The sequence below is a fragment of the Amblyraja radiata genome, chromosome 35, assembly GCF_010909765.2.
Source record: "Amblyraja radiata isolate CabotCenter1 chromosome 35, sAmbRad1.1.pri, whole genome shotgun sequence".
Lineage (NCBI taxonomy): Eukaryota > Metazoa > Chordata > Chondrichthyes > Rajiformes > Rajidae > Amblyraja > Amblyraja radiata.
This window is the reverse complement of record NC_045990.1, coordinates 7,740,065-7,755,612: the sequence shown is the minus strand read 5'-3', so window position 1 is coordinate 7,755,612 and position 15,548 is coordinate 7,740,065. Positions and strand designations below refer to the sequence as shown.

Here is a 15,548-nt window from a genome sequence, read left to right as displayed (position 1 = left end):
ATTCACTGTAAGGCACCAACTCTACCACAGCGCCACCGTGACCGCCCTTGCGGTGTGGTTATGTAATGACACTCTAGTGGCTTAAGTATGATTGGAAGGAAGCTTTTGACTTTGGGGAAAACTGTAGATGTTCTGTGCAGAACAACAAAAAACCTCTTCACTCTGTAGAAACAAGAGAACTGCAAATGCTGGTTTGTAAAAAAGAACACAAAGTGCTGGAGTAGCACTGCGGGTCAGGCAGCATCCCTGGAGAATATGGATAGGTGACATTTCGGGTTTGAAGAAAGGTCTTTCCCCGAAATGTCACCTATCCGTGTTCTCCAGCGATGCTGTCTGACCTACTGCATTACTCCAGCACTTTGTAACCTCGTCACACTGCCCTATCTAGGCAGGCGCAGCATCATTCTGGGCTAGCTGACTGATAGGCAACTGTGTGGTGCAACAGAGTTGCAGAGGCAGAAGGATGAAGTCTGTCTTCCTGAGGGGGAGCACCAGCTAGGTGATCCGTCGAACCAAGAGCGGAACTCGCTATCAAAACATGAAGGGGACGGGGGACATAATTCTTTGGCGGCCGCGTGCGCATGCGCACACTCACACACGCGCGAGGCTTTGGAGGTTCAATCCAAGATACTAGAGGAGCTCCTCTAGGATCTTTGGGCTCAATCTCAACTCTGCCTGTCTCACCGGGTTAACTACAGCCCTGTCTGGACTGACGGGACACCAGCGCTGCTTCTCCGCGTTGGCCATATTTCCCGCAAGCCCAGGGAGGTTAACCTGGCGGGACAGGCAGAGTTGAGCTGGGTTTAGCGCTGCTTCTCTGCGCTGGCTGTGGGCCTGGGGGTACAGCTCCCGTCTGACTCCCGACCTCTCTGGCCACCCGGGGGGGGGGGGGGCACTCGGGACAGCGCCGGAGACCCGGCCGGGATCGATCCTGCCTGCGGATGAGGCGCAGGTCTGTGCCACGTCTCCCTCCTCCAATCACCGCACTCTATCCTCAGTCCCACCCCCACTGCCTCGCGGAAAGCGGAGATTTTAAAATCGGGATCACAAAAACTTGGGGAAGTCTCCCACATCTCAAAACATGGGGGGGACGTGTCCCCTCTGGCCCCCCCCCCCCCCCCCCCCGGGTTTTCCGCCCCTGCATCAAACCGTTGCCACTCCTCAGTGACCTGCTGATGGAGGAACTGTCGGGCGGCTGTGACACTGGCATCCCGGGAGCTTGGCTAACTAGCAGTGATCTGGCCTTGTGGGATTTCAGCTTGAGATTCCCATGCAGCAGCGTGATCCATTGGGGCACCACACCTGTGTGTGCACATGAGCCGGTGGATTTGGCTACCTCTTGGCTGGAACTTTGAGGTGAAAGGGTATTCTGAGAGGATAGGGATAAGGTCAGATTTGATTATTGAATCTAATAAAATACTGAGTAGGAAGGAACTGCAGATGTTCGTTTAAACTGAAGACAGATATGAAAAGTTGGAGTAGCTCAGTGGGTCAGGCAGCATCTCTGGAGAAAAGGAATAGGTGATGTTTTGGGTCGAGACATGTGTTCAACATTGATGTGCGTTTTGATTTCAGATATTAATGAATGCCTTTCAAATCCGTGTAATCCTTGGGAAGACTGCACAAATACACCTGGAAGTTTCACCTGTACAAACACTACATGCATTGGTAAATAAAAATCAAAAACTTGCATATTCTGCTAAGTATTAAAGACCAAGAGTTATAATCGATGCATTATTGCTTGGCCCATGTACAGCTTGATGTATAAATAATCTAAGTAGGTGAGGAAGAGAAACAAGCGGTTGAAAGAGTGGTGGGACACTCATACCAGTAATGGGAAAAGAAAGAATGGTGACAATGGGACAGACTCTACTTGAACCAAGCTGAGATAGGTATCCTAATGGAAGGGGCAAAAAGGGTTGTGAGAGTTGGATAACTTAAACCATATGTTCAAATCTTGCCGTGCTCTTTTGAGACCTTGAATTAACATTCTGGCACTGAGAAGCTGGTTTTACCAAAAGTGACTGTGAAGTTATCTGATCATTCTAAAAGCCTCGAGTACAATTAAATTCATGCCTCGAGAAAACTCTATTTCAACCTATTGCAACCCTTTTAGAACATCCTGAAGTGTTTTGCATCCAATGAACTAATTCTAAAGTATAATCACTGATGTCGTGTAGGAAAATCAGTAACATAGAAACATAGAAAATAGGTGCAGGAGTAGGCCATTCGGCCCTTCGAGCCTGCACCGCCATTCAATATTATCATGGCTGATCATCCAACTCAGTATCCTGTACCTGCCTTCTCTCCATACCCCCTGATCCCTTTAGCCACAAGGGCCACATCTAACTCCCTCTTAAATATAGCCAATGAACTGGCCTCAACTACCTTCTGCGGGAGAGAATTCCACAGATTCACCACTCTCTGTGTGAAAAAAGTTTTCCTCATCTCGGTCCTAAAAGATTTCCCCTTTATCCTTAAACTGTGACCCCTTGTTCTGGACTTCCCCAACATCGGGAACAATATTCCTGCGTCTAGCCTGTCCAACCCCTTAAGAATTTTGTACGTTTCTATAAGATCCCCCCTCAATCTTCTAAATTCTAGCGAGTACAAACCGAGTCTATCCAGTCTTTCTTCATATGAAAGTCCTGACATCACAGGAATCAGTCTGGTGAACCTTCTCTGTACTCCCTCTATGGCAAGAATGTATTTCCTCAGATTAGGAGACCAAAACTGTACGCAATACTCCAGGTGTGGTCTCACCAAGACCCTGTACAACTGCAGTAGAACCTCCCTGCTCCTATACTCAAATCCTTTTGCTAACCAGAAAGCATATAGCAATCTGCACAGTGCAAGCTTCCAGAATCAGAGAATTGGTGCCTTGTTAGATATATTGATTGAGGCACAAAGGTTGGCCAAGACACCAGGCTTATGTCCCTTCACTTCAAATGAGATCTTGTAAGTTCACATTGGGTTTCATTTTGATGCATCATTGTAAATATGGCAGCTATCACAGTGAACATTCCTTTAGTACTGTCCCAAGGAATCCGACTCAGCTTTTGGCATTGATCATGTAATAGGAATAGAATGAAGCCATTCAGCCTATCAAGTCTATTCCACCATTCAATCATGGCTGATCTATCTCTCCTTCCTAACCCCAATCTCCTGCCTTCTCCCTATAACCAGTGACACCCGTACCAATTAAGTATCTATCTATCTCTGCTTTAAAAATATCCATCGGTCTCCACAGCCTTCTGTGGCAATGGATTCCACAGATTCGCCGCCCTCTGGCAAAATAAATTCCTTCTCATCTCCTTCAAGCCATTTTGTGATAGCAAAAGTGGCCCATTGCCACTATTCAAGACAGCAGGGTTAAGCAATGGTCTTACTAGAGACTAGAGACGGAAATTAGCTACTGATTGGCTACAATCTCGCATATTTACATGCAAATGTTCATTAATATGCACTGTCCCTATAAACAAATTATTATTATTATTATTATTATTATTACAGAGGCACAAGAGAGTTCAGATGTTGAAATCTTGAGTAAAACACAAAGTGCTAGAGGAATTCAGCGGCTCATGGTTATGCAACGTTTAAGGTTGGGCCACTTCTTCAGATTCTCTCTTTTCTAGCTTTCTCCCCACCCCCAACTCCAATCAATATGAAGAATAATCCCGACCCGAATCTTCACCTGTCTGTTCCTCCACGGATGCTGCCTAACCCACTGAGTTCCTCCAGCATTTTGTGTTCTGCTAAAAAAAAAAAATTCCACTCATTTTAAAATTTCATGTGTAAATGTTCTTACAGATGTGAATCATTTCAACAATTCGCAGTGCAGCTTCATTCACTGGGACAAGCAGGCACAGGTATTGGGGCACGTCATTCTCAGGGGTCTATTCTAGATAAAGTATCTGTACTAAAAGATGTGTTTGACATGCTTTAATGCAGTTTCGTAACCAACAAAGCGAACAATGTGAGCTTTGGGAAATGAACATTTCCTTATTTCCTGTTGACAGTTGCATAAATCCATGATTATGCATGCATCTTCAATTTATCTATGTATATCTGTGATATTTGATTCTACGTAAATGTCATCCATGTTTGTATCCACGTGTAACTTATGAATATATGTGTGGAAGCTGTCATAACCCGTGTGTAAGTAAATGATTTATGTGAATATGTGCATGCGTGTCTATCTGTAGAGACACAAGAGACTGCAGATGCTGGAATCTTGATCAATATACAAAATGCTGGAGGAACTCAACGTGTATGGCAGCATATGAGGAAGGAATGGGCAGGGACTTTTCCGTTGGGTCCCTTCTTCAGACTGATTTTATTCTATGATATATAATATATAATATTTTACTTATGAACACCTCTTAAGATTTTGAATGTTGGATAACTTAAAACAAGTTAATTCTCTGTTTCATGGAATTGTAGCAAAATGTGGTTTCCTCCCACATCCTAAAGACGTGTGGCTTTGTATGTTAATTGGCCTCCGTAAATTGCCCCTATGTAAGGAGTGGATGAGAAAGTGGGATAACATTGTACTAGTATGAACGGGTGCTCGATGTCATGTGGGCCTGTTTCCATGCTGTATATCTAAAACTAATCTAAACTAAATGGAGGCAGTCAGGCAAGGAGAGGGACGTCGTTTGGTGGTCCAGGCCAATTGAGGGCGATGGAGGAGTCACTGCAGCAGCTTGGGGCTTACATGACGCTCCAGTACATCCAGCATATGGTCTTTGGACTTTTTCTTTTGTAATTGGTGCCAAAATATGGTGACAGGTGCAAGAACTTCACTGTGCAGTGCATACTTGACAATAAAGAACCATTGAACCATTCAACTAAATCAAACCAAACAAGCACCAAGTAGAAATCTTCACACCTTATTTTGTTTTATTTTCACAGCTCCCCTGGTTTTCTTCTCACCAATATTGTTCTGTGATTAATTCACTTGTTATCTTAGTGAATAAACAGTGCCAACACAAGAATGATGACCTTTTAATACAGGTTAGTAGTGGCTCATTACAATTTGCATTGCTTTCCACAGAGTAATATCAATAATTCACATCCGGGGAGTAAGATTAAAAGTATTATGTATCACATTAGTTTCCACATTTGGATTACCAGGTGATTTCCTGCAGTTGGTTACTACAGGATTTATTGTAATCCGTGGAATAGTACAGCATATTATATACCTACTGGTTTTCAGGATTTTATATTAAATATGTTTTAGATCCAGTCTTGCTGACGGTAATCAATCTGTGAGTCTGAAATCTCAGCCCAAATTCTTGGCAACATGGAGGAGATATTGTTTAATGGTATTATGGACAGGCAGGGAAATAAAGCAGAAAAACTCAGAAGATTTACAAGAAAATGCAAAAGAAGGGCAAATGCAGAACAGCAGGCAGACAAATCCAGGCAAAAATAAAAAAGGGCCACTTTTCAACATAATTGTATAAGGGGTAAGAGCGTTGTAAAAACAAGCCTGAAGGCTTTGTGTCTCAATGCAAGGAGCATTCGTAATAAGGTGGATGAGTTGAACGTGCAGATACCTATTAATGATTATGATATAGTCGGGATCACGGAGACATAGCTCCAGGGTGACCAAGGCTGGGAGCTGAACATCCAGGGATATTCAATATTCAGGAGGGATAGAGAGAAAGGAAAAGGTGGTGGAGTAGCGTTGCTGGTTAGAGAGGAGATTAACGCAGTGGAAAGGAAGGACATTAGCTTGGAGGATGTGGAATCGGTATGGGTAGAACTGCGAAACACTAAGGGGCAGAAAACGCTGGTGGGTGTTGTGTACAGGCCACCTAGCAGTAGTAGTGAAGTTGGGGATGGCATCAAACAGGAAATTAGAAATGCATGCAACAAAGGCAAAACAGTTATAATGGGTGACTTCAATCTACATATAGATTGGGTGAATCAAATTGGCAGGGGTGCTGAGGAAGAGGATTTCTTGGAATGTATGCGGGATAGTTATCTAAGCCAACATGTAGAGGAACCAACGAGAGAGCAGGCTATTCTAGACTGGGTATTGAGTAATGAGGAAGGGTTAGTTAGCAGTCTTGTTGTGCGTGCCCCCTTGGGCAAGAGTGACCATAATATGGTTGAGTTCTTAATTAGGATGGAGAGTGACATTGTTAACTCAGAAACAACGGTTCTGAACTTAAAGAAAGGTAACTTTGAGGGTATGAGACGTGAATTGGCCAAGATTGACTGGCAATTAGTTCTAAAAGGGTTGACGGCGGATATGCAATGGAAGGTATTTAAAGACTGCATGGATGAACTACAAAAATTGTTCATCCCAGTTTGGCAAAAGAATAAATCAGGGAAGATAGTGCATCCGTGGATAACAAGGGAAATCAGGGATGGTATCAAAGCAAAAGATGATGCGTACAAATTAGCCAGAAAAAGCAGCATACCAGAGGACTGGGAGAAATTCAGAGACCAGCAGAGGAGGACAAAGGGCTTAATTAGGAAAGGGAAAATAGATTATGAAAGAAAACTGGCAGGGAACATAAAAACTGACTGCAAAAGTTTTTATAGATATGTGAAGAGAAAGAGATTAGTTAAAACAAATGTAGGTCCCTTGCAGTCAGAAACAGGTGAGTTGATCATGGGGAACAAGGATATGGCGGACCAATTGAATAACTACTTTGGTTCCGTCTTCACTAAGGAAGACATAAATAATCTGCCGGAAATAGCAGGGGACCGCGGGTCAAAGGAGATTGAGGAACTGAGTGAAATCCAGGTTAGTCGGGAAGTGGTGTTGGGTAAATTGAATGGATTAAAGGCCGATAAATCACCAGGGCCAGATAGGCTGCATCCCAGAGTACTTAAGGAAGTAGCTCCAGAAATAGTGGATGCATTAGTGATAATTTTTCAAAACTCTTTAGATTCTGGAGTAGTTCCTGAGGATTGGAGGGTAGCAAACGTAACCCCACTTTTTAAGAAGGGAGGGAGAGAGAAAACGGGGAATTACAGACCAGTTAGTCTAACATTGGTAGTGGGGAAACTGCTAGAGTCAGTTATTAAAGATGGGATAGCAGCACATTTGGAAAGTGGTGAAATCATTGGACAAAGTCAGCATGGATTTACGAAAGGTAAATCATGTCTGACGAATCTTATAGAATTTTTCGAGGATGTAACTAGTAGAGTGGATAGTGGAGAACCAGTGGATGTGTTGTATCTGGACTTTCAGAAGGCTTTCGACAAGGTCCCACAAGAGATTAGTATACAAACTTAAAGCACACGGTATTGGGGGTTCAGTATTGATGTGGATAGAGAACTGGCTGGCAAACAGGAAGCAAAGAGTAGGAGTAAACGGGTCCTTTTCACAATGGCAGGCAGTGACTAGTGGGGTACCGCAAGGCTCAGTGCTGGGACCCCAGCTATTTACAATTTATATTAATGATCTGGATGAGGGAATTGAAGGCAACATCTCCAAGTTTGCGGATGACACTAAGCTGGGGGGCAGTGTTAGCTGTGAGGAGGATGCTAGGAGACTGCAAGGTGACTTGGATAGGCTGGGTGAGTGGGCAAATGTTTGGCAGATGCAGTATAATGTGGATAAATGTGAGGTTATCCACTTTGGTGGCAAAAACAGGAAAGCAGACTATTATCTAAATGGTAGCCAATTAGGAAAAGGGGAGATGCAGCGAGACCTGGGTGTCATGGTACACCAGTCATTGAAAGTAGGCATGCAGGTGCAGCAGGCAGTGAAGAAAGCGAATGGTATGTTAGCTTTCATAGCAAAAGGATTTGAGTATAGGAGCAGGGAGGTTCTACTGCAGTTGTACAGGGTCTTGGTGAGACCACACCTGGAGTATTGCGTACAGTTTTGGTCTCCAAATCTGAGGAAGGACATTATAGCCATAGAGCGAGTGCAGAGAAGGTTCACCAGACTGATTCCTGGGATGTCAGGACTGTCTTATGAAGAAAGACTGGATAGACTTGGCTTATACTAGAATTTAGGAGATTGAGAGGGGATCTTATAGAAACGTACAAAATTCTTATGGGGTTGGACAGGCTAGATGCAGGAAGATTGCTCCCGATGTTGGGGAAGTCCAGGACAAGGGGTCACAACTTAAGGATAAGGGGGAAATCCTTTAGGACCGAGATGAGAAGAAACTTTTTCACACAGAGAATGGTGAATCTCTGGAACTCTGCCACAGAGGGTAGTTGAGGCCAGTTCATTGGCTATATTTAAGAGGGAGTTAGATGTGGCCCTTGTGGCTAAAGGGATCAGGGGGTATGGAGAGAAGGCGGTACAGGATACTGAGTTGGATGATCAGCCATGATCATATTGAATGGCGGTGCAGGCTCGAAGGGCCGAATGGCCTACTCCTGCACCTATTTTCTATGTATCTATGTATGAACAGAAAGTATCCCAATCTGACACAGAATGAGCTGTAGAGGAAGCAGTAGAGGCAGGTACAATTAAGAAAGACATAGACAGGAAAGGCTCAGTGGGATATGGACCATAAACTCCTCTATGCTGACCAAGTTGTCTATCAAGGAGACTTTTAGAAAGGAGGTGAGCAGGAACTTCTTTTGTCAGAGGGTAGTTAATCTGTGGAACTCAGTGCCACAGAGGGCTGTGGAGGCCAAGTCAGTGGATATTTTTAAGGCAGACATGGAAACATTCTTAATTAGAACGGGTGTCAATGGTTATGGGGAGAAGACAGGAAAGTGGGATTAAGTGGCAGAGATCAGCCATGATTGAATGGCAGAGTAGATTCGATGGGCAAAATGGCCTAATTCTACTCCTATAACTTGTGAACTTGTCGTTAGCACTGACGAGTTCGCTGAAGGGCCTGTTTCCATGCTGTGTAGTTCACTATGACTTTTGATGACTCTGCTCAGATCTAACGGTTTTCTCAATCATTAACAGATCCATAGCTGACATCACAAGGCTTTAAATGGTTCCATTTCTTTCCATACTTATTGCTGAAGATGCTCTGTGTTCTGGCAGCTGGGTTTCATTGTGTACCCACGTTTACCATGCACCATCCCTGTATGTTATGGTCAATATATAACCCATATTCAACATCACTAACACTAATCATACTGTCAATTCTGACAGGGAGTGAGGAGATGGGAGGTTGGTTGTTATGGAATGATATCCGAGAGGGACAGGGTTGAAAATCCATTAAGAGAGGTGTCAGACCACTAGCAAGATGAAGAAAGAGAGAGAGAGAGTGGTAAATATGTGACAAGCGATGGGATGGTGGGAGAGAGGTAAGCCTGAGGAATGGAAATCCAAAGCATCCTATTGAAAGATACTTCACTAGAAAAAATATACCCCGTCACTCTTTCAGGGTTCACTATTTCATAACTGCTCAGGGGAGCACTGGAGGAGTCATACAGTATCTAGGCGTAACAGGGGCATGAGTGAAGGCTTCACTCTTCTTATTGCATATGGCGCGCACAGCCTAAAGTTGTAAGACAACTTGTTCTGTTTGATCTTCTGTTTGTGCACGCCAGGTTGATTGCATTTGTTGAAACAGGGTGGACCACGTGAAGGTTGCAATCTCCCACCCCAAGTCTTCACTCGAGATGAGTTGAGACAGAGAGCAGTAGTGTTTTGAGTTGGAAATAGCAGGTCCTGATGGTGGAAGGGATATAGAACATAGAACAATACAGCACAGGGATTCAGTCCATAATGACTGTGCTGAACATGCCATCAATGCTTCAAAATATTGCCCATGCCAGCTCACTGGGTTTGCAAACGCACACTGGTGAAATGTTGCCTGAAATGCAGGCTGGGGAAGAAGAATTGGAGACTTCAAAACTAACTATGTTGGAAAAATCTTTTAAAGTTTTCTCAGCACTTAAGAATTTCCTGTGCCAAAAACGAAATTATTTGTTCTTTGCAGGAAGTGATTTCAACTGGAAGCGATCTTCTTGAGAAAGATTCCATGTGGGGCGAATTAGAAAGCGATAAGCGACTTTATTTAGCATCTGTGTTCCTGCAGGCTGTGGAAAATGCTGTCGTTGGTGCCACCTTGAGTTTACAGGACCAAGAAAGCAGCATTGAGTTGACTAACATTGGTAAATTCTGAAGATATATTTTATTTGACATATTCTCTTGTATTGTGATTATGGAGCATATATTGTGAGGTATAGCATTTACTAACTTTAGGCTTTGGTTTAGATTTATTATTGTCATGTTAACTGAGGAATAGTGAAAAGTGTTGTACTGCACGCTATCCAAACATATCGGATATGCCGGTAGAGCAAAAGGGAAGATACAAGATTCCAGAACAAGGGGTCACAGTTTAAGGATAAGGGGGAAATCTTTTAGGACCGAGATGAGGAAAACATTTTTCACACAGAGAGTGGTGAATCTGTGGAATTCTCTGCCACAGAAGGTAGTTGAGGCCAGTTCATTGGCTATATTTAAGAGGGAGTTAGATGTGGCCCTTGTGGCTAAAGGGATCAGGGGGTATGGAGAGAAGGCAGGTACAGGAAACTGAGTTGGATGATCAGCCATGATCATATTGAATGGCGGTGCAGGCTCGAAGGGCCGAATGGCCTACTCCAGCACCTATTTTCTATGTTTCTATACTGAATGCAGAATATAGTTCTCAGCATTGGAGCGCATTAGTTCCATGAACTAAATCCAATGACCATCAATGGGGTAGAGGTACACATAATATAGACTGAGAACTGCGGATGCTGGTTTATAAAAACGGACAGAAAGTGAGGGAGGCAGCATCTCTGGAGGACATGGATAGCTGATGTTTCGAGTCGGGACCCTTCTTCTTAACCATCTTCCCACCAAAACCCCTCCTCGCCCCATCAGTCTGAAGAAGGGTTTCGGCCCGAAACGTCGCCTATTTCCTTCGCTCCATAGATGCTGCTGCACCCGCTGAGTTTCCCCAGCAATTTTGTGTACCTTCCACCTATCACTCACCCGCACCAGACTTTGTTGCTTTCTCCACCCGCCCCCTCCATCCCTCCCCCACTCCCGACCACAATAAGTCTGGACAAGGTTCCTGACTCGAAACATCTCCTGTCCATGTTCTCCAGAGATGATGCCTGAGCCGCTGAGTTACTCCAGCACTTTGTGCCTTTTTTAAAGCAGAAAATGCTGTGTACACTCAGCTAGTCAGGCAGTAGCTGTGAAGGGGAAAACAAGAGTCATTGTTCTGCTCTGATGAGAGATCATTGCCATAAAACCTTAACTCTGTTTCTCTTTTCACAGATGCAGACTAATCTGCTGTTTACATTGTTTTCTATTTTTATTTCGGATTTCTGGCATCTACGCCTTTTTGTTGTTTTTCATTCACAGGTGCAGATTATCCAGTTATACACATCTGTTGTAAAAATTTGCTGTCTGCAAATTTGCTGTTTTATTTCATACATTGTGACAGTAAATATGCTCCAAAATGTATTTAATTCACTTTGACATCCTGTGCAATGACCTATGTCCATGTAATGGAACATTTCAAAGGTTTACTCCTGGGAACTAAACAATTTATGCTGAGCAGAAGATGGAGCATTCTTGGAATAAATGTTACTTCACCAGGATACATTTACAATTTACTTTTTTGTATTTTTAGGTGTGGAAATACTGAACCTTCGTGGACTTAAAAGTTCAGCCTCTGACATAATAAGTCTGCAGACAAAAGGCAATGCTGTGGATATAGATCGAAACACCATCACTAGAAATCAAACCGATGGTAACAGCAATTAATTCTATTTGTTTAGTTTAGTTTGGAGATACAGTGTGGAAACGGGCCCTTTGGCCCACCGAGTCCGCGCCGACCTGCAATCCCCGCACATTAACACTACCCTACACACACTAGGGACAATTTGCAATATTACACCAGGCCAATTAACCTACAAACCTATAAGTCTTTGGAGTGTGAGGGGAAACCGGAGATCCCGGAAAAGCCCCATGCTGGTCACGGGGAGAATGTACAAACTCCGTACAGAGAGCACCCGGAGTTAGGATTGAACCCGGGTCTCTGGTGCTGTAAAGCAGCAACTGTGCCACCGTGCCACCTTGATGCTAATTTGTTTGTGCTAATTCTTCTGAAATGGAATTATTCTCAGCAAATGTCTTATTTTTGTTACGAAGTAAAGGTACGGTTTATACCATAGGCACAATGAACCTCAGATGCTGGAATCTTGAGCAAAGCACAACGCGCTGGACGTTTTGGTCAGGATCCTTCTTCAGACTAGAAGAAGGTTCCCGACCAAAAACAATGCTTGTTCATTCCCTCCAGAGATGCTGCCTGACCCGTTGTGTTACTCCAGCACTCATGAATTACTGTAGGTTGTTTTTGAGGATATTGAAACCCCGAGCAAAGAACAAAGTGCTGGAGGAACTCGAGGTCAGGCAGCATCTGGGGAGGGAATGGACAGAAAACATTTCAAGTGGGAGCCCTTTTTTAGCCTGCTCTTTGCATCCCCAGTTGTTCCAGAACCGCCGAGTTTCTCCAGCAATTTGTTTTGCTCAAAATTCCAAAATCTGAAGTCTTTTGTGCCTCTGTCAGACCATTGCTGTCCTTCTTCTTCTTGTGAGTGACGTGCACAGCCTAGAGTTGTAGGACAACTTGTTCTATTTGATCTTATTTGATTGTGCACGCTGGGTTGATTGCATTCGTTGAAACAGGGCGGACCACGTGAAGGTTGCAATCTTCCACCCCATTGCTGTCCTGAATAGGTGGCAACAGAGACATCTTTACGACCACGAAATGGCTTGATGGGCTATTTAAAATAAGCAGATGAAACCACTCATATTGATGAAAGACTGAGTTTAGACAGATCAGACCTGCAAAGGAAGGCAGCTATTTTGCTCAAGATTCCAGCACCTGCAAGCTCCTGTTTCATCAACATTAAAAACCCAATTGGTGGTCTTATCAGGAGCAGGTCTGTGGCCTTGGTAAATTGATGACAATGGCTTACTATTCTGTATTTGATGTAAGTCGCTTACATGGAGTGTCTGTTTCCCAACATGCAGAGTGACTCAGAAAGGTCTCATCAGGTATATATGCCTCTAGGTTTTATTCATTTTAATCGTTAGTGCATAGATTAAAGCATCTCATTAGAATGGGCGGGGTTGGTAAGTCAGCAGGTGCAAAATTTGATATTAGTCTAAAATGTGAAAGACAACCTGAGCAGTAAATATACTATTATACTTCTCAGAAAGTTCATGGCCCATTGGTGTTTTGCAGAGACACAAACATTTTCAGTTACAAAGAACAAGAGTCACGAGTCAATTGTCAAATGGACCAGAACAAAATACAGCATCTATGGACTGGAATGGACGGATATCGTTTTGGGTTGGGATCCTTTATTGGCTAGCTTTCTCCCCTCCACTCCCAACAGTCTGAAGAAGGGACCCAACCTGAAATGTGGCCTGCCCTTTTCCCTCCACAGATGCTGCCTGACCCGCTGAGTTCCTCGTGCGGTTTGTTTTTTGCTCTTTGAAGAAAGAAGCAGAGTTAATGTTTCGGGTTACTGATCCTCCATCAGTTCATTTGTTTCTCTCTTTCTCCATTGACAGATGTTGCAGCTGTGGCTTTGATTGCCTACAGCAACATGGATTCCATCCTCAAGGGGTGTCCTTTCAAGCTCAGCACCTCAGGCGGAAATCAGACAACATTTCAGTTAGTCTCCAATGTAGTTTCAGCTGTGATGACTAACAGAGAGAACCATGACCCCAAAACGATGCTTATCTTCACGTTCAGGCAAACAGAGGTTTGTAAGGAGTTGTACTGTCTGGTATGCTGTGTTTAGCTGATGTTTAGTTTAGTTTAGAGATACAGCGCGGAAACAGGCCTCTCAGCCCACCGAGTCCACGCCAACTAGTGATCACCCCGTACACTAGCACTATCCTGCACACTGGGCAATTTACAATGGACAGAAGTCAATTAACCTACAAACCTGTAAGTCTTTGGAGTGTGGGAAGAAACCGGAGCACCCGGGGGAAAACATGGGGAGAATGTACATACACTACATGGACAGCACCCGTTATCAGGATCGAAGCCTGGTCTCTGGTGCTGTAAGGCAACAGCCCTACCGCTGCGCCACCTTGCCGCCCTGTCTGTATCATTGATCGTAAACCTGTCTCTGAATGAAACCTATTCATGCATAGTTTTTCAGTTTTAGAGATCAAAAGTCAAGAGAGTTTATTGTCATGTGTCCCAGATAGGACAATGCAAATCTTGCCTGCTGCAGCACAACAGAATATAGTAAGCATAAATACAGAACAGTTCAGTGTGTCCATAGTGTGATACAGCATGGAAATAAGCTATTCGGCCCATCGAGTCCGCATCGACCATCGATCACTCATTTACACTAGTTCTATGTTATTCCACCTACACACACTATGGGCAATTTACAGTGGCCAATGAACTCTCCAACCCTGCACATCTTTGGGATGTGGGAGGAAAACAGAGCACCCAGTGAGGTCAAACTCCACTCAGACCTGGGGTTATTATCAAGCCCAGAATCTACCAGCTGCATCACTGTGCACCCCCACCCACCCAAATGGAATAGCTACACAAGGGTTAAATACTAGCCAGATCTTTCTGTCACTAACAACCTTCCATTCAACCATTCAATGGATCAGACTATAAATGTGGAAACTGGTGGAGAAGATTGCATTTGACCCCGTACAGCATTTGTCCGTATGCAAGAATACACTGGCTGTATTCTACCAGCTTCCTTCATTTCCTCTGCTGGGCCGAATTAGCATGGAGTTAAGCCAGGGTTAGAACTATTCTGGGCATTGAGGGATGGTTCCATGCCAGGTTACAGCCGGTGTTAACGTGAAAAGCTTGCTCTCCACAGGAACCAGTTGATGGCTGGAGCATGCACTGTGCCCACTGGAATTACGCACCTGAAGAAAGTTACTGGACTCCCGATGGATGCAGTTTGCAAGATTCCAATGGAACACACACCCGCTGCCAGTGCAACCAGGTCTCCAACCTCGCTCTGCTGATTGCTCCTTTCAAATGGAAGGTATAAATGTTTATTAGAGTCATAGAGTCATACAGTGTGGAAACAGACCCAACTCACCAACACCGGTCAACCATGTCCCAGCTACACTAGACAGCCTGCGCTTGGTCCCTAACCCTCCAAACCTGTCCAATCCATGTACCTGCCCATCTGTTTCTTAAACGATGGGATAGTCCCAGCCTCAACTACCTCCTCTGGCAGCTTGTTCCGTATACCCACCACCCTTTGTGTGAAAAAGTTACCCCTCGGATTCTTATTAAATCTTTTCCCCTTCACCTTGAACCCATGTCCTCTGGTCCTCGATTCCCCTACTCTGGGCAAGAGACTCTGTGCATCTACCCGATCTATTCCTCTCATGATTTTGTATACCACTCCAAGATCTCCCCTCATCCTCCTGCGCTCCAAGGAATAGAGGCTCAGCCTACTCAACCTCTCCCTATAGCTCACACCCTCTAGTCCTGGTAACATCCTCGTAAATCTTTTCTGAACCCTTTCAAGCTTCAATCTTTCCTATAACATGGTGCCCAGACCTGAACACAATATTCTAAATGCGATCTCAC

At 44.2% G+C, this 15,548-nt stretch overlaps 1 protein-coding gene across 1 annotated transcript in view; it reads left to right on the top strand.

Moving 5' to 3' along the window:
- The window catches only part of LOC116966012 (adhesion G protein-coupled receptor E3-like), a 39,810-nt gene that overhangs the window by 13,926 nt on the left and 10,336 nt on the right, over nt 1-15,548 (top strand). Inside the window, exons 6-12 of the mRNA XM_033012131.1 lie at nt 1,576-1,668; nt 3,811-3,869; nt 4,915-5,016; nt 9,891-10,065; nt 11,580-11,699; nt 13,532-13,725; nt 14,821-14,991. Of these exons, the coding sequence (XP_032868022.1) occupies nt 1,576-1,668; nt 3,811-3,869; nt 4,915-5,016; nt 9,891-10,065; nt 11,580-11,699; nt 13,532-13,725; nt 14,821-14,991 (914 nt within the window). The remainder of the gene's footprint in view (nt 1-1,575; nt 1,669-3,810; nt 3,870-4,914; nt 5,017-9,890; nt 10,066-11,579; nt 11,700-13,531; nt 13,726-14,820; nt 14,992-15,548) is intronic.